This window comes from Oncorhynchus clarkii, chromosome 13, assembly GCF_045791955.1.
Source record: "Oncorhynchus clarkii lewisi isolate Uvic-CL-2024 chromosome 13, UVic_Ocla_1.0, whole genome shotgun sequence".
NCBI classification, from domain to species: domain Eukaryota; kingdom Metazoa; phylum Chordata; class Actinopteri; order Salmoniformes; family Salmonidae; genus Oncorhynchus; species Oncorhynchus clarkii.
Window position 1 is genome coordinate 46,691,016 of NC_092159.1, and position 19,391 is coordinate 46,710,406.

At 45.1% G+C, this 19,391-nt stretch overlaps 1 protein-coding gene across 1 annotated transcript in view; it reads left to right on the forward strand.

Moving 5' to 3' along the window:
* LOC139364905 (microtubule-associated serine/threonine-protein kinase 1-like) overlaps positions 1-19,391 on the forward strand; it is a 65,643-nt gene that overhangs the window by 36,845 nt on the left and 9,407 nt on the right. Inside the window, exons 3-17 of the mRNA XM_071102125.1 lie at positions 10,332-10,429; positions 10,543-10,618; positions 11,136-11,208; positions 13,122-13,358; positions 13,700-13,909; positions 14,500-14,601; positions 16,045-16,177; positions 16,309-16,376; positions 16,792-16,868; positions 17,052-17,260; positions 17,385-17,523; positions 17,649-17,781; positions 18,388-18,553; positions 18,667-18,768; positions 19,038-19,160. Of these exons, the coding sequence (XP_070958226.1) occupies positions 10,332-10,429; positions 10,543-10,618; positions 11,136-11,208; positions 13,122-13,358; positions 13,700-13,909; positions 14,500-14,601; positions 16,045-16,177; positions 16,309-16,376; positions 16,792-16,868; positions 17,052-17,260; positions 17,385-17,523; positions 17,649-17,781; positions 18,388-18,553; positions 18,667-18,768; positions 19,038-19,160 (1,946 nt within the window). The remainder of the gene's footprint in view (positions 1-10,331; positions 10,430-10,542; positions 10,619-11,135; positions 11,209-13,121; positions 13,359-13,699; positions 13,910-14,499; positions 14,602-16,044; positions 16,178-16,308; positions 16,377-16,791; positions 16,869-17,051; positions 17,261-17,384; positions 17,524-17,648; positions 17,782-18,387; positions 18,554-18,666; positions 18,769-19,037; positions 19,161-19,391) is intronic.

The window sequence follows — 19,391 nt, forward strand, 5'->3', positions numbered from 1 at the left end:
GTTAAGATTTCCCTTCACCATGAAAAACAGGCCGAGACCATTATTTCTCCTCCACCAAACTTTAAAATTGGCACTATGGGGCAGGTAGCATTCTCCTGGAATCCGCCAAACCCAGATTCATCCGTTGGACTGCCAGATAGTGAAGCATCACTCATCACTCCAGAGAATGTATTTTCACTGCCCCAGAGTCCAATGGCGGTGAGCTTTACACCACTCCAGTCGTTGCTTGGCATTGCACATGGTGATCTTAGGCTTGTGTGCGGCTGCTCTGCCATGGAAACCCATTTCATGAAGCTCCCGACGAACAGTTCTTGTGCTGACGTTGTTTCCAGAGGAAGTTTGGAACTCATTAGTGAGTGTTGGACATATGATTTTTACGCGCAACACTCTTCAGCACTCGGCGGTCCTGTTCTGCGCACTTGTATGGCCTACCACTTTGCGGCTGAGCCGTTGTTGCTCCTAGACATTTCCATTTCACAATAACAGCACTTGACCGGGGAAGCTCTAGCAGGGCAGAAATTTTACGAACTGACTTGTTGGAAAGGTGGCATCCTATGACGATGCCACATTGAAAGTCACTGAGCTCTTCCGAATGGCCAATCCTACTGGCAATGTTTGTCTATGGAGATTGCATGGTTGTGTGCTAGATTTTATACACCTGTCAGCAACGGATGTGGCTGAAATAGTCGAATCTACTAATTTGAAGGGGTGTCCACATCTTTTTGGCCATGTAGTGCATCTTAAATTGCATGTGTGTACGTTTGCGTGCGTGCCTTTGTGTGCGTGTGTACATATTTGTGTGAACACTTAGCCCTATTTATTTCCCACAGCATTGAGAGTGCATTTACCCTGCTAGTTTGAGAACCACAGAAGTAGAATCTCAGCCAGTGAGGCTCTTTGTACTCTGGGTTTCTCACTGCCTCAGAGCGCCCTGCACTTCTTTAAATAGCCCCAGTCGCTGAAGAAACAATTAACCACGAACGTGATGAAAGCCAAGTGAAACAGTGTTTAATGTGCTCGCCGTCGCTTTCTGCACCCACCATCATCTGCAGTGAAATGAAACTTTAATTAATACGTCTCCAAAGCCTCTCCCTCACGTTTAATTACGATTGAATCTGGAGAGGCCCAGTGCTGGGGATGAGGACCACAAATTAGGATTACAGAGGCATCCATTTGTAGCAAAGGCTAAAGAGTCGAGACCGTAAATGACCATAACTATAAACTTGATGATGGATCATATTTTATAGGATAGGGAATGAAAACAAAAATGAATGAACTCCTCACTCTGGTTAGTGGTTGATGATATTTGGGTTTAGGCTAACAGCTGGTTTTGTGATCAACTCTTTATCAACATTCTCAGTAATAACCACAAGCACAGGAGTATGATCTTCGCAACTGAAACAAACAGATAGAGCAAACACAGGTTGATTGAACAGATTTGTTGCAGAGTCATGCTAATCATTAGCATTACCTGCAGCCTGACTAGACTGTCTGTGATTGGTTGCTAGCAGCACTCTGTCACTGTCTCCCAATGGAATAGAGGAGGTTGTCTCTGCGACTGCCTCTGTGTCTGTCCGACTGGGTGATCCTACAGTCAGCTCACGTCATGACTCAGCGATCAGCCTATTAGTCCCAGTGACTCTGCATTTATTCAGACTGAAAACACTCCTCTGAAACAACGTCAAAGATACTGTGTGTGTGGTGGTGGGGTGTGGTGATAGTGGGGGGGGGGGGGGGGGGGGGGGGTGTGTGTGTGGTCAAGGAGAGTTCCTCTCGCGTATCTGCCTGTGTGCTGGGAAAGGCTGAATGGATATGCCTGGTGCCCTAAAATAATTGATGACATATGTTGTTCAGCAATAGTTGGGTGGGGATTAGAATTCTTTCTCTGGTCCACTCATAACCCGAATACCCAAGATCTGTGTTCTGTGGGTGTCACTGAGTAGGCTAATACCCCATTTCATGGGTACACACTCTATAGGCTGTACATGTGCATGTATGTATACCACCAAGTAACGGTTTCTTTTACTGTTCATTGTCCAATTAATAAATTATTGCATTTATTTTTAAGTTATATAACAACATTCCAACCTTGTTTAGCATTAATATCTAGTCCAAATATGGCATTATTCCACTCTGTATCTGTTTTGGTCAGTATTAATTGGGGACTTTAATTTTTAAGCGAAGCACAAATTCCACTTATGTGGCTAATCCTTATTGTGGCTAGCTTCACACAGGTATGTGAACCAACTGCTGCCTCTCTGCTTCTGCCCAGTCGGAAGGAAGAAAGAGTGGGAATTGCACCTCGATGGAATTGCACCACTGTTGCACTGGTCATCAGCATCGGCTTGTCGTTGAGTTAGCAATTGGATTGTCACGGTAACAGTCAACCACCAGACCGAATATGGATGGCTATTTAAATTAAGTGTTATCAAGTGTTACTCAAATGCTATGTTGCTGTGGCTTGCTACCAGAGGAGGCTGGTGGGATGAGCTATAGGAGGACAGACTCATTGTAATGCAATAAATGTAAAGGTATCAAACATATGGAAACCACGTTTGACTCTGTTCCATTTATTGTATTTCAGCCATTACAATGAGCCCGTCCTCCTATAGCTCCTCTCACCAGCCTCTCCTGCTTGCTACACACACTCGAACGGTGACTGCATTTCAAGCCATGCATGTTTGGATACCATGAGCACGCAATCTCCATATAGAGCAGATTGGGAAAAGGCACAACCGGCAGTATGTGAGCTCTGTACAGTGCAAACCAACAGACGGGGTAGGGAGTGGGTGATGACATCACAACTACTTGGGGTCAGTGGGTTCAGAACAACAATGACAAAAACTGTATACAGAAAAATACCCAAAAGGGCACTTGAGGAGTGGGAGGGCAAAGGGGAAGGTCCTCTGACATAGGTAGACCCCCCTATCTGTGCCATTGGCATAAAGCAGCTTCTCTGGATCCCCACAAGGTAGGAGTTTGTCCTCCTGTTAACCAGACAGGCACTAACAAAGTATAGACTTCTGATCACTGTCCATGGTGCTGAAATTGTGACATCTATTCGATGATAGGCTTTCTGTGGTGCCAAGGCATGTAGCCTAGAGCTTTAGCTAATGGATAAATGTTTATTGGTAGGCCTATTTGGCAGAGGTGTGGACTCGAGTCACATGACTTGGACTCGAGTCAGACTTGAGTCACAAATATGATGACATGCAACTCGACTTTGACTTTAACACCAATTATTTGTGACTTATTAACTTGGACTTGAGCCTTTTGACTCGACCTTACTTGATACCCTCCCCAAGCTCAGATATAAAAAAATGATGCTATTAAAAAAGTGTGCAGCGCATCAACTCTTCATTTAACAGATTACAGTTTGAATCAGACAGCAGCCAATCAAATTGTGCCAGCTGAGAAAAAAATGTTTGTGGCAGTGCAGAGGAATGTCGGCGGGTGAATTCAGATGGAGCCCTTGGAAAGATGATAAACAAAATTATTATTTTCAGATATAAAGACGGCGCTGTATCAACAAAAAACGGATTGCAACTTGCAAAACATGCGGGAAGGAAATTACAGACGGAGGCGCAACAACTTCCAACTTTGTTAGACATTTGAAGATGCACAAAGAATGGTAAGTCGTGGCTAATATAGCCGACAGCTATATATTTTATTACTTTACTAGTGTATTGTCATGACGTTGCCTCTGGGTGTGGCGAGCCCTATCCCCCTCTCCCTGCCTCCCCCTTTCCTCCTTCAACTAGGCTGCTGTGGCCAGAGAGACGTCGTAAATTCCTGAGGATCTCCTCATGGACACACAGTATAGAGAGAGTACATTTTCATAGAGAACAAAGGAATTCCTTCCACCTCACAGAACTTGAGGTACGAACAAATTTCATGTTCTGGAGAAAGTATAAAAGATCGCTACGAACTGGTCTGTTTGTTACAACTTGGGGAAGCTCATGGGAGATGGTGTGGCCACATTGCCATAACACTGTTTATATAATAGCCTCAGATATGGGGTTTACATCTAATTGTTGTATAGGATGAATGAGTGAGTATGATACTGGGTTCGTGCAGATAACCAACAACTTACGACATTTGGAATGAGACTAATGTGAGGTAAAGTAAATAATTCATGAATTCCAAGACTAATTGATCAGATAAAATATCTGAAAAGTTATTTTAGGATATTATAACTTTGTAATCTGAATATTTTTCCTTGGTGCCCCGACTTCCTAGTTAATTACATTTACATGATTAATAAGTTGATCGCGTAATACTAATTACAGAGAATCTTTGATAAAAACCATAAGTCTTCAATTTAATGATAGTAAAGACACGACAGTATCATGTAGGCTAACATAACGTTAAATCAATGATCCTCCACACAGTCAGTCAGTGCGGGAATGTGATCATTGCACCCAAGATTGAGCTACAACTGGCTAGGCAGTTGGTAGCCTAAATTCTGCCTGATGTCACTGCTGTTCCTAAAACCATTGATATACGTTAGCCTACTGTAACTACACACAGTGTGTGTGTGTGTGTGTTAAGGTTGGGCGATTGTGTACAAGCCTACATCGCCTGATTACGATCCTCGATAGTTGATCGCTATGGGGGGGGGGGGGGGGGGGTCTTTCTCATGGCTACCCATGTATTTCAAATCAAATCAAATCAAATTGTATTTGTCACATACACATGGTTAGCAGATGTTAATGCGAGTGTAGCAAAATGCTTGTGCTTCTAGTTCCGACAATGCAATAATAACCAACGAGTAATCTAACCTAACAATTCCACAACTACTACCTTATACACACAAGTGTAAAGGGATAAAGAATATGTACATAAAGATATATGAATGAGTGATGGTACAGAACGGCATAGGCAAGATGCAGGAGATGGTATATACATATGAGATGAGTAATGTAGGGTATGTAAACATAAAAGTGGCATAGTTTAAAGTGGCTAGTGATACATGTATTACATAAAGATGGCAAGATGCAGTAGATGGTATAGAGTACAGTATATACATATGAGATGAGTAATGTAGGGTATGTAAACATTATATAGTGGCATTGTTTAAAGTGGCTAGTGATACATTTTTTACATCAATTTCCATTATTGAAGTGGCTGGAGTTGAGTCAGTATGTTGGCAGCAGCCACTCAATGTTAGTGGTGGATGTTTAACAGTCTGATGGCCTTGAGATAGAAGCTGTTTTTCAGTCTCTCGGTCCCTGTACTGACCTCGCCTTCTGGATGATAGCGGATGATAGCGGGGTGAACTGGATGATAGCGGAGTGAACAGGCAGTGGCTTGGCTGGTTGTTGTCCTTGATAATCTTTATGGCCTTCCTGTGACATCGGGTGGTGTAGGTGTCCTGGAGGGCAGGTAGTTTGCCCCCGGTGATGCGTTGTGCAGACCTCACTACCCTCTGGAGAGCCTTACGGTTGTGGGTGGTGCAGTTGCGGCTCTCCAGAGGGTAGTGAGGTCTGCACAACGCATCACCGGGGGCAAACTACCTGCCCTCCAGGACACCTACACCACCCGATGTCACAGGAAGGCCATAAAGATTATCACAGCCCGACAGGATGCTCTCGATTGTGCATCTGTAAAAGTTTGTGAGTGCTTTTGGAGACAAGACAAATTTTTTCAGCCTCCTGAAGTTGAAGAGGCGTTTCTGTGCCTTCTTCACAACGCTGTCTGTGTGGGTGGACCAATTCAGTTTGTCCGTGATGTGTACGCCGAGGAACTTAAAACTTACTATCCTCTCCACTACTGTCCCGTCAATGTGGATAGGGGGGTGCTCCCTCTGCTGTTTCCTGAAGTCCAAGATCATCTCCTTTGTTTCGTTGACGTTGAGTGTGAGGTTATTTTTCTGACACCACACTCCGAGGGCCCTCACCTCCTCCCTGTAGGCCGTCTCGTCGTTGTTGGTAATCAAGCCTACCACTGTAGTGTCTTCCGCAAACTTGATGATTGAGTTGGAGGCGTGCATGGCCACGCAGTCGTTGGCAAACAAGGAGTACAGGAGAGGGCTCAGAACGCACCCTTGTGGGGCCCCCGTGTTGTGGATCAGCGGGGTGGAGATGTTGTTACCTACCCTCACCACCTGGGGGCTGCCCGTCAGGAAGTCCAGTACCCAGTTGCACAGGGCTGGGTCGAGACCCAGGGTCTCGAGCTTGATGACGAGTTTGGAGGGTACTATGGTGTTAAATGCTGAGCTATAGTCGATGAACAGCATTCTCACAAAGGTATTCCTCTTGTCCAGATGGGTTAGGGCAGTGTGCAGTGTGGTTGCGATTGCGTCGTCTTTGGACCTATTGGGGCGGTAAGCAAATTGGAGTGGGTCTAGGGTGTCAGGTAGGGTGGAGGTGATATGGTCCTTGACTAGTCTCTCAAAGCACTTCATGATGACGGAAGTGAGTGCTACGGGGAGGTAGTCGTTTAGCTCAGTTACCTTAGCTTTCTTGGGAACAAGAACAATGGTGGCCCTCTTGAAGCATGTGGGGACAGCAGACTGGGATAAGTATTGATTGAATATGTCCGTGCAGCTGGTCTGCGCATGCTCTGAGGGCGCGGCTGGGGATGCCGTCTGGGCCTGCAGCCTTGTGAGGGTTAACACGTTTAAATGCTTTACTCACGTCGGCTGAAGTGAAGGAGCGTCCGCAGGTTTTGGTAGCGGGCCATGTCAGTGGCACTGTATTGTCCTCAAAGCGAGCAAATAAGTTATTTAGTCTGTCTGGGAGCAAGACATCCTGGTCCGCGACGGGGCTGGTTTTCTTTTTGTAATCCGTGATTGACTGTAGACCCTGCCACATACCTGTTATGTCTGAGCCGTTGAATTGCGACTCTACTTTGTCTCTATACTGACAGCTTGTTTGATTGCCTTGCGGTCACCTTGCCGTGGTTAAAAGCAGTGGTTCGCGCTTTCAGTTTCGCGCGAATGCTGCCATCAATCCACGGTTCCTGATTTGGGAATGTTTTAATAGTTGCTGTGGGTCTAACATCGTCAATGCACTTTCCAATGAACTCGCTCACCGAATCAGCATATTCGTCAATGTTGTTGTTGGACGCAATGCGGAACATATCCCAATCCACGTGATCAAAGCAGTCTTGAAGCGTGGAATCAGATTGGTTGGACCAGCGTTGAACAGACCTGAGCGCGGGATCTTCCTGTTTTAGTTTCTGTCTGTAGGCTGGAAGCAACAAAATGGAGTCGTGGTCAGCTTTTCCGAAAGGAGGGCGGGGGGAGGGCCTTATATGCGTCGTGGAAGTTAGAATAACAATGATCCAGGGTTTTACCAGCCCTGGTTGCACAATTGATATGCTAATAGAATTTAGGGAGTCTTGTTTTCAGATTAGCCTTGTTAAAATCCCCAGCTACAATGAATGCAGCCTAAGGATATGTGGTTTCCAGTTTACATAGAGTCAAATAAAGTTTGTTCAGGGCCGTCGATGTGTCTGCTTGGGGGTGAATATATACGGCTGTGATTATAATCGAAGAGAATTCTCTTGGTAGATAATGCGGTCGACATTTGATTGTGAGGAATTCTAAGTCAGGTGAACAGAAGGACTTGAGTTCCTGTATGTTGTTATGATCACACCACGTCTCGTTAATCATAAGGCATACCCACCCGCCCCTCTTTTTACCAGAAAGATGCTTGTTTCTGTCAGCGCGATGTGTGAAGAAACCAGCTGGCTGCATCGACTCCGATAGCATGTCTCGTGTGAGCCATGTTTCCGTGAAGCAAGGAACATTACAGTCTCTGATGTCTCTCTGGAAGGCTACCCTTGCTCGGATTTCATCAACCTTGTTGTCAAGAGACTGGACATTGGCGAGTAGTATGCTAGGGAGTGGTGCGCGATGTGACCGTCTCCAGGGTCTGACCAGAAGACCACTTCGTTTGCCCCTTTTACGGAGACGTTGTTTAGGTTCGCCGGCTGGGATCCGATCCATTGTCCTGGGTGGTGGGCAAAACACAGGATCCACTTCGGGAAAGTCGTATTCCTGGTCGTAATGATGGTGAGTTGACATTGCTCTTATATTCAGTAGTTCCTCCCGACTGTATGTAATGAAACCTAAGATTACCTGGGGTACCAATGTAAGACATAACCCGTAAAAAAACTAAATACTGCATAGTTTCCTAAGAACGCGAAGCGAGGCAGCCATCTCTGTCGGCGCCAGAAGTCTCCATGGAAATATAACGTTTATTTTGAAAGTAATAAATATATATATTTTTAAAAGCATTCATGATTTGCGTAAATGTAATATACTAACAATTACTCTTGTTAAAAATATGAAATGGTATTACATTTGGTGAAGAGCACATTATGACTTGTTTAGGACTTGAAACTCAAAGTTTAGGACTTGAGACTTGTCGGTCTTGACTTGAGACTTGACTCGGACTTGCTTGTCTTGACTTGGAACTTGACTTGGGACTTGAGTGCTAAGACTTGAGACTTACTTGTGACTTGTAAAACAATGACTTGGTCCCACCTCTGCTATTCGGTCATCCTTTCCTCATGTTAACATTTCACAACACTATATATACATGGTGTTAACATTTCACAACACTATACATGGTGCTAACATTTCACAACACTATACATGGTGTTAACATTTCACAACACTATACATGGTGTTAACATTTCACAACACTATACATGGTGTTAACATTTTACAACACTATACATGGTGTTAACATTTCACAACACTATACATGGTGTTAACATTTCACAACACTATACATGGTGTTAACATTTCACAACACTATACATGGTGTTAACATTTCACAACACTATACATGGTGTTAACATTTCACAACACTATACATGGTGTTAACATTTCACAACACTATACATGGTGTTAACATTTCACAACACTATACATGGTGTCGCAATGCTGCCATCTTTAGACTGCTTGCTGGCGGCAATAATGTAATTTCTTGTTCAGTAATTGAAGTTGGAAATTCAAACATTGTAGATTGTTAAATAACTTTTCGATGCAATTAATCTCTTTCAATAACGTGTTGAAGGAGAATGAGAGGCTCAATTAAAGATGTTCAATTGCTGTATTTGAAGTACTATTCCCTTCTGCCCAGTTTCTCGGATGTTGCTAGAGCAATCAAGCTGTTTTTACCAACCCTGTAACTGTCGCTTCTGCAGAGAGATAGTTTTCTAAACTTAAACACATGAAGAGCTAGGCCTGCCTGAGAACCATTAGGCTCCCGGTCTGATATGCGCTTTTGAACACCTGAGTAAGCTTCATTCATTGCTCTGGCGCCGTCGTAGCCTTGACCATGGAATTTGTTCACTGATTTCCTCTTACTTTCAATCAGTTAAATGTTGTATTGTTCAAGGCTTGAGACACTTTTTGGGGAAAAAATGTTTCCGGGCTACGGAGGGCTAATAAATTACTAGTAAAGGCCCAGTGCGCCACTTCTGTGGAGAAAAAACAATGTCTATTTTTTTTATTGTTATTTATATATTTTTTAAATTCATATTTCTTAGGGGGTGCTTCACCCCTACTTCCTGCGGCTATGGCAACAAGCATGTCTGTATAACCTCTCCCCTGTGTGACAGAGGTAGGATGTGGAAAAACAGCAGGACTCTTCCCGCATTAACATGCTATATGGAACTAGGAATATCTTGCTAACTGGTTGTAGTTATACACTTGCCGCATTCCACAAATCAGCAAGTCGGACATTTTCGAGTTTCCTATTTCCGACCAGCATATGAACGCAGCATCTCTCCTCCTTTCCTTGACGGTAAAGCCAAGCCACACTGATGGAGCTATCTGAGTGTGTTTTAAATTAATCTGAGCTGTGGGGTATTAGTGTCATTAAAGAGACCTCGTGCCATTACTGAGAACGCCTGTGTGTGACTCAGAGTCATCATGTGTAGTACGACATGGATGAGAGTGTGTGGAGTGGAGGTTCCAATTAGGATTGAGATTCTCCCATGGATTTGAGAGGATCCTGTTGTCTTCCCATTCTCTCTCTCTCTCTCTCTCTCTCTGTATATCTGTATCTCTCCCTCCTTCCTACTCTTCACCCTTATCTTGCATGAGAGGAGACGGCTGGGGATTGATGGCAAATAGAATTTTCTTTATCGCCTTGGTCCTCCTGCAGTGAGCCCTGCATACGCACATGTCCACACAAACACATACACACACACACGAACACACACACACACACATTTGAAGACACACACACACACACTTGCAGTAACACACTCTCTCTTTTATGTACCACACTAAACCTTCACAGAAGGTCTCCTGCTAATACATCATTGTTCATACAATTCCCTCTATTTCTCTTTCTCTGTGTTTCCAGTTGTCGTACCAGTAACAGGAAGAGTCTGATCCTGTCCACCACCTCTCCCACTCTGCCCCACCGCCCACACTCTCCTCTGCCCCTCCCTGGACACCTCGGTACGTACTACAGCCATCTCGGACTGCAAACATCCTACTGTAAACACGTCATTACCTCTCCTCCTCTTTCATGCTCTGTCTGTTTCTCTATTCCCATTCCTTTATGTTTCCAGGAAGTAGCCCTCTGGACAGCCCACGCAACTTATCTTCCAGCACCCCGGCACACTTCTCATTCGCCTCCTCCAGAAGGTAACAGCTCCCTGACACTGTGTGTATGCATGTGTGTGTATGTGTGTGTGAGAGAGGGAGGGAGAGGTGAATACCTGTTAGATGCAGGTCTAGTACCTCCCAGTGAGAATGATCACACCTCTCAGAATCAGTGGTGAGAGGAAGCCAAAGAGCCTAGCCAGGTCATACCATCTCTTCCCAGTCAGTCAGTCAGTCAGAGTTAGGACCAGAGGCAGGAGCAGTAATAGCTTCCTGTACTCACGGCTCTCATTTATCAAATCATTCTGCCAGTCTGTCACTGCAGCATGCTGCAGCCCCATAGAAACTCAATGGCCAGGCCACTCCACTCTATTCCCTCTCCCTTCGGATGGCTCGTATGACTAACACAACACGGTGGATCAGTTGTGTTATACAGGATGTGGGCGTCGCCTCCTTCGCATATTTCCATATTAGTTCCATTGGTGGATGCATTGAGGATGTTGGGCAGAAGTCTGATGCTCTCAGGTTTAATATTGTACATTGTTTTTCTCCTCTGAAGGGCGGATGGTCGACGATGGTCCCTGGCATCTCTGCCCTCCTCTGGATATGGCACCAACACGCCCAGCTCCACGGTAGCACAGATTTACCCTGCTTTGTCTCATCTCATGCATCAATGGCCTTTTCCTAAAAAAGCTCTTAGTCTTTTCTTTAAAACTCGCTTTATTCCACTTTCTCTTTTTCCTTTGTCTGACTTACTTCACTGTCTCTGTTTCCTTTTTCTTTCTAACACCATGGTACACTCTTACGGTCTCTGTCTCCTTTCTCTTTCTAACACTATGGTACACTCTTACGGTCTCTGTCTGCTTTCTCTTTCTAACACTATGGTACACTCTTACTGTCTCTGTCTCCTTTCTCTTTCTAACACCATGGCACACTCTTACTGTCTCTGTCTCCTTTCTCTTTCTAACACCATGGCACACTCTTACTGTCTCTGTCTCCTTTCTCTTTCTAACACCATGGCACACTCTTACTGTCTCTGTCTCCTTTCTCTTTCTAACACTATGGTACACTCTTACTGTCTCTGTCTCCTTTCTCTTTCTAACACCATGGCACACTCTTACTGTCTCTGTCTCCTTTCTCTTTCTAACACTATGGTATACTCTTACTGTCTCTGTCTCCTTTCTCTTTCTAACACTATGGTACACTCACTGTCTCTGTCTCCTTTCTCTTTCTAACACTATGGTACACTCTTACTGTCTTTGTCATTGCCTCGGGGACTTCTTCAGTTTCTCTCTCTCATTCACACACTCATAGACACACACACAAATACCGGCACACACATCATCTCGACCCACATTTTCTCTGTCTTTGATTCTCCTCCCTCAGGATTCTTTCTCTCTCTCTCTCTCTCTCTCTCTCTCTTTTTCTCTCTCTCTCTCTCTCTCTCTCTCTCTCTCTCTCTCTCTCTCTCTCTCTCTCTCTCTCTCTCTCTCTCTTTCTCTCTCTGCTTTTCTCACTTATGTAACACAACATCAGAGGCCTGGGGACTGCTCTCGTCTGGCCAGTGAGAGAGGGAGGAACAGAGGGTAGCTAGATAAGAACCAGACCGGTGGGATGAGAGAGGAGAGTAGAAAAGATGAGAAAATAGATAGTACACGCTGTTCGGTGCCCAATTCACCACAGGCTCTATTTAGCTAAATACCCCCACTGGAAATAATGCGTCAACAAACAACACATATATATCTGAATGAGCCCAGACATGGAACTTAGTATGGAGCTGGCAGGGTGGCTTCAAATCAAATCAATTTTTATTTGTCACATGCGCCGAATACAACCTTACCGGGAAATGCTCACTTACAAGACCTTAACCAACAGTGCAGTTTAAGAAAGAGTTAAAAATATTTACCAAATAAACTAAGTGTAAAAAGTAACACAATAAAATAACAATAACCAAGCTATATACTCCTCTCCCCTGGACTGAGTCTGATCATGGCTATGGTGGAGACAGATCCATTTGGGAGTGAAAACTCTGCTTTTTCAATACCCTGGCAGACATATTGAGAAAGCAGCATCGATGAATAACAGAACATTTATAACCATGAAATGCAGTGACAGAGATAATCTTCCCGTCCTTCCATCCAACCTTGTCCTGATTGTTTTAAGCAGGGATGCCAATTGGGATTGATTTGGGATGGAGCCTGTGGTGAATGTCAAGTCCCATTGCTTTGACTCAGCAGGTAAATGAGTCTGTGTCTGAAAGGGACAGATTAATGTAGCAGACCCTGGTGCTGTGCTCACTTCATTAGTGTCTCTCTCTGTCTCTCAGAGGTGAGACAGATGGATGAGGTTAACTGTCCCCACTTCCCAGTATAGCCACTACCAGAGCCACCAGAGTACATGATTAGCCATGGTTCTGGCCAATACAAAAACTGGATTTCATGTATGAGAGAACATCAATTTTCATCCTCTTTTGTCTCCTGTCCAACACCTCTACTCTTCCTCCCTTCTCTTTCTCCTCCTTCTCCCTCTCTTCCTCCCCCTCCAGTCCTCCAGCTCGTCTCAGGAGCGGCTGCACCAGCTGCCCTTCCAACCCACCATGGACGAGTTGCACTTCCTGTCCAAGCACTTTGGCAGCACGGAGAGCATCACCGACGATGATGGGGGCCGCTGCTCACCACAAATGCGACCGCGCTCCCGCAGCCTCAGTCCTGGACGCTCCCCCTCCTGCTATGACAATGAGATCGTCATGATGAACCATGTGTACAAGGAGCGCTTCCCCAAAGTAAGACATGACACACACACACACACACACACACAAAACATAATTTTCTCTCACACTTTCAAGTGCAAGTAAGGATTGATTAGAGCAGACTGGTATCAAAAGGAAGCAGGTTATGGTGTTTGCTCAGTGTGGTACTGTATGTCAGAGAAACTCTCTTCTATGGAAGTTGAGGGGAAACGATTTGTATGTCAGGAGTTATGTCTACTTTTAAACATGTGGAAGTGAGAATGATGGAAATACCACGGGTCAATGGAGCGAAACTGAACTATTTCAGCTTTGAATGTAAAATATGAAATAGATAAAACTCTCCTAACTCTGTTTCCTGTATCTCCCTCTCCCAGGCCACGGCTCAGATGGAGGAGCATCTAGCAGAGTTCATCAATGCCTTCTCCCCTGAGAGCGTGCTGCCGCTGGCCGACGGGGTCATCAGCTTCATCCACCATCAGATAGCAGAGCTGTCCAGGGACTGCCTGTCCAAAGCTCGCAAGGGCCTCATCACTACTGTCTACTTCTTTGAGCTGCAGGAGAACCTGGAGAAGCTGCTCAATGACGTGAGTCACAGAAGCACTGCAACTATAGGCTAAGATGTCATGATAGGTGCCAGGACAGGTCAGTTCTGGGGTTATAGAGCTGCCCATAAGCCACTCTTATGTTGCAGTGTATAACATCAGCATAGCCCTGAGTGGAATTGTTGAATGGGAGCCACATTGTCTCAATATCAGGCTCTTCTCGGGTCTGGGTGGCCTAGCTGCAGGCTGCTGAGAGGCACAGTTAGTTCCTATCATCTCATTTCAAATGACAGCACTACGCCTTTCAGAAGGATAAGAACGAGTAAAGGAGTCAAATAAGGCTAATTGTGTGTGTGATTTGTCTGAGTGGATAGAAGCTATCAAGGAACTTAATCTGCACCCTTTGTTTGACAGGTTGATTAAATCGTTCTGATTATTCTGGGTTGCCAGTATTCTGTTTGATTGGATTAGTTTTGCCTGGAATATAACTGTTCTCACATCCCACGTCGCTGCAAAGCTGTGATTTATTTTGTCTTGTTCTGTCTGTCGCTGTCTGTCTCTCCCTCTCTCTACTTCTCTCTCTCCCTCAACGTTTCTCTCTCTCTTCCTCCATCTATTTCTCTCTCTCTCAGGCGTATGAGCGATCAGAGAGCTCAGAGGTGGCCTTCGTCACAGAGCTGGTGAAGAAACTCCTCATCATCATCTCTCGCCCAGCAAGGCTGCTGGAGTGCTTGGTGAGAACAGAACATAGAACTCTCAACACAATCACAGTCATGGTAATGGTCATGGGAGTGTTCACAGTCATGGTAACGGGTCCATGGCCCCACTAATGATTTAACAGACCATATCCCTGGCCTGGACCAAAGACAAATTAATTTCCTTAAATAAATATGAGCACAAACAGTCATCATGAACATTTAAACAGGGGGTTTATTACACATTAGGGCAAAAATACTGAGCTCCAACTAAGCACCTTGATAAAAGGCCCAATCTGACTGGCTAGCCATTCCATTTGCATTTAGATTAAAATTTCATTTGCCTCGCTACAGTATTACAAATAGCAGCTGCCCCCTGAAGTGCTGTCTGAGTCTCACAGACCGTGACTGTGTCATTTAAAGTTTGAGCCTGTGTGTGTAGCCCAGACTGACTCAGGGTCTCTGGCAGAGCAGTAGTCCTGTCCTCTGGGTGACCGCAGCCAGCAGGCCTCATGAACTTGGCTTCCATCCAACCTTTTTATGTGCGTAGAGGACATGTTGGATAAAAAAATGTCATGACAGGCCTGATGGAAACTGGACGCAGTATTTGCAGCATACTGTAGTTATACTGCACTCTGACTATTTTATGCTCAAATATTGAAATAACAACCCATCAAATGGAAGTTAACTTGTTGTATGGTCCTCCCACTACAACTCGTCAGGGAAGCATGCAGTTTATTAGGCTACAGATTAAATCATTTATGATGAACTTCACAGGGTGGTGAAAGTGCACGGTGATGAGCTTGATGCTCCTTTCCAATAAATATCCAGGGTCTTATTCTGGTGATATCATCATCGATGATTGGGTGGTGTTTGACGAATAAAAATGATGTCGCTCTTTTGTCCACAATAATCTCATCAACTCAATTCTGGACCTCGAAGCCAGTTCTACTGAATTATTTTCATTGTTCCCCTCTAATCAGAGACTGATTTAGACCTGGGACACCAGGTGAGTGCAATTAATTATCAGGTAAAACAGAAAACCAGCAGGTTCCGACCTCGTAGGTTAAGAGTGTAATACCCATGATGTAGGCTGTGCTCTAGCCTACAGCGCGCAGGGCGCAGATACAGTACTGTGCCAATACCAGAGTGGGCACACTCGCTATATATATAAAAAAAATGTGACAAAATCATCAGTAGAGTTGAAAATGTGATGGAAACCCATTTAACAATTTTTTATTTGGTACATGCATAGACGCGGGAAGTAAGGGTGCTGAAGGTGCTGAGGGCCCCCTTGAAAAATCAGAATAATTATTTGAAAAAAATGGCTTCATAAAAGTAGTGTACTAGGCCTTAACTAGTCCTGTATTAGGGAACCGATATAGTGTCTGTAGTGCGTGCAATAAAAGTAGTTATATCTTGATTCAAGCAGTGTTATACCTGTGTCACACTGAATGTGGTCACCCTGTTCCTGTCCCTCAGGAGTTTAATCCAGAGGAGTTCTACCACCTGCTGGAGGCAGCAGAGGACCACGCCAAGGAGGGACACCTGATGAAGACGGACATCCCTCGCTACATTATCAGCCAGCTGGGACTGACACGAGACCCTATAGAGGGTGAGCGAGAGAATGAGTCCGAGAGAGAGAGAGAGAAAGAGGAAACCTTGACTTGTGTTGACTACTGTTGCTCTCTCACTCTATGTATTGCTGAAATGCAGCTCATAGGTACTCCCTCTGTATGTCCCCAGAAATGGTGAACCTGGACAGCTACGACAGTGAGGGACCTCTCACCCCAGAAACAGACGACTCAACAGAGGTGAGAACCTTGTCCCTACTCCACCTCTTCCCAGCCCACCCACCATCAACCCCCCTCTCCCTCTGTCCCTTTGAGTTAAGTCAAACTGTAGTCCAAGGCCCTGCTGACTAATGAATATGACTGCTTCCTCTACTAATTACTTGGCACAGTGGACAATACTCTACGTAATTTAGTCCATTTACTTTGATTAGAGTCTGAAGTCAAAGCAGGATATCCTCTAGTGCCTTGTAGGCCTGCAATCAGCCCTCCTTCAACCATCAGAACAGGTGCCAAAATTCAGCTAACTGGACAAGAAGTCAGGAAGACAAGGGTAGCACTGGGGGAAAAAGAGACAACGTCACTCCTGTGGGCCTGGTGTTGGAGGTCTGGCCAGATCCAGTCTCATCTTACCCTGCTGTTATGCTCTCTCCCTCAGGGCAAGATGAGAGCTATGAAGACGCCCGAAGAGGCTGACTTCCAGACCATAAAGCTGATCAGCAATGGAGCCTATGGGTGGGTGTGAGTGTGAGTGTTGGTGTGGGTGTGTTCACGCATATGAATGTTACATTAGTACATGTCTCTGAGCCATCTTGTTGATGTCCATTAAATGGTTTTAGGAGAAAACACTGGATTTACTTAGTAAAATGTGTATAAAATCAGATTACTAACTGTGTGTATGCGTGTGTGTGTCTCCAGAGCTGTTTACCTGGTTCGTCACCTGGAGACCCGTCAGCGTTTCGCCATGAAGAAGATCAACAAGCAGAACCTGATCCTGAGGAACCAGATCCAGCAGGCCTTCGTAGAGAGAGACATCCTGACCTTCGCTGAGAACCCATTCGTGGTCTCCATGTTCTGCTCCTTTGAGACCCGCAGGCACCTCTGTATGGTCATGGAGTATGTGGAGGGTAAGTTAACACAATAATACACTGGGCACCACTTCTTGTCTGTTTAGGACAGGAGCAGCATTTAGGACATTGCTGGTGATGGGAATGTTAGCAGTCAGCCTGATCACGTGTTATCTGTTGCCAGGGGGAGACTGTGCCACCCTGCTGAAAAACATCGGGGCATTGCCCGTGGAGATGACGCGCATGTACTTTGCCGAGACCGTCCTGGCACTGGAGTACATCCACAACTATGGCATCGTGCACCGCGACCTCAAACCAGACAAGTAAGACCTCACTTGGGTTGGCATTGAACAATTATCATATGGGACTCATTGGAGGGAACTCAAAGCTTGATTATATTACAAACACGAAGAGTGTTTCAGGTAACCTTTGACCTGTCTGTCCCCAGTCTTCTGATCACTTCCATGGGGCACATCAAGCTGACTGACTTCGGCCTGTCTAAGATGGGTCTGATGAGCCTCACCACTAACCTGTACGAGGGACACATTGAGAAGGACACCAGAGAGTTCCTGGACAAACAGGTGTGCATTGTATATAGAGCAGAGAAACCCACCACAGTATACACAACCTTGGCAGAAATTCCAAATGAATTTGCAGTAATATATTTAGATTTCTACATTTTCCATAACCACTCAGACCCAAAAAACTATACCTAGTAAATGTTTTTATGTATTTATTTCTAGACAAATGTAATAAATAAATGCTGAGTTTATAAATGTGTGCATACAGTTGTCAAAGCGTGAAGAAATGAAATGATCAAACAAACTGATAACCAAATATGCCTCAGTTATTATAATCAACTGTCTGTTAAGATGTTTTGTTTTTCTCACCCTTTGAATGGTGCTGCTTCAATTAAATCCCCAATTATTTATTGGCTCGGCTTCCTCACAGCCACAGATCTGACGAATACCCATCTGCACATGAAAACACAACGTCCAAAGCTTTCATGTTTCATCCTGGCATTCTCGCATGGATCCCATCAGCTTGGAAAACACGTGCATTGGCCACACATGTCTCTCACTCACGTTTTGAGAGAGACTGGCCTTAGCATCTCACCAGTAGGGTTTTATCCATAGATATGACTATAGAACCTCTCATAGGAGCGCTGTGGTTCTGTCCTCCATCAGGTGTGTGGCACGCCAGAGTACATCGCCCCGGAGGTGATCCTGAGACAGGGCTATGGGAAGCCAGTAGACTGGTGGGCTATGGGCATCATCCTCTATGAGTTCCTGGTGGGTTGTGTGCCGTTCTTTGGAGCCACGCCTGAGGAGCTCTTTGGACAGGTCATCACAGGTGAGAGGTCCGGGGTTAGTGGGTTCATTGAGCAGCATCTTACAGCCATTTTGAAGCCATCTTTCTCACATCTACATTGTCCAATGCAACTTATCTCTGTCTGTCTCTTGTAGACGACATAGTGTGGCCAGAAGATGAGGACGCTCTTCCTGCCGATGCCCAGCATCTGATCTCTACTCTGCTTCAGACCAACCCACTGGTCCGACTGGGCACAGGTCAGCATAACATCAGACGTGTGCTGTAGCAGAAATGGACTAAACTGCCTATTCATAGTGAAAATATAGATTCACTCAACAACACACATCTTATCTCTCTCTCCCTCTCTCTCTCTCCCCCTCTCTCGCTCGCCCTTTCATTCTCACTCTCTCTTTCATTCATTCTCTCTCTCTCTCTCTCTCTCTCTCTCTCTATCTCTCTCTCTCTCTCTCTCTCTCTCTCTCTCTCTCTCTCTCTCTCTCGCTCTCTTTCTCTTTCGCTGCCCCAGGCGGTGCATTTGAGGTGAAGCAGCACTCGTTCTTCACTGAACTGGACTGGAACAGTCTGCTGAGACAGAAGGCTGAGTTCATCCCCCACCTAGAGTCAGAGGAGGACACCAGCTACTTCGACAGTGAGTCTCTCTCTAACTGCACTGCCCCCTGGTTACATGAAGGGGAACTGTGCTGATTTGTTGCATTCTTAATGTATAGAATCACCATAAGGCAGTGGTATTCAAACTTTTTCAACGGGGACCCCGTTCTCTTCTCCAGAATTTTTTTGCAACAATTTCTCGTTACCCAAGCCCACCCCACCCCTAATCTATTGACAAAAATGTTGATTTTTACATCAACAAATAACCTTA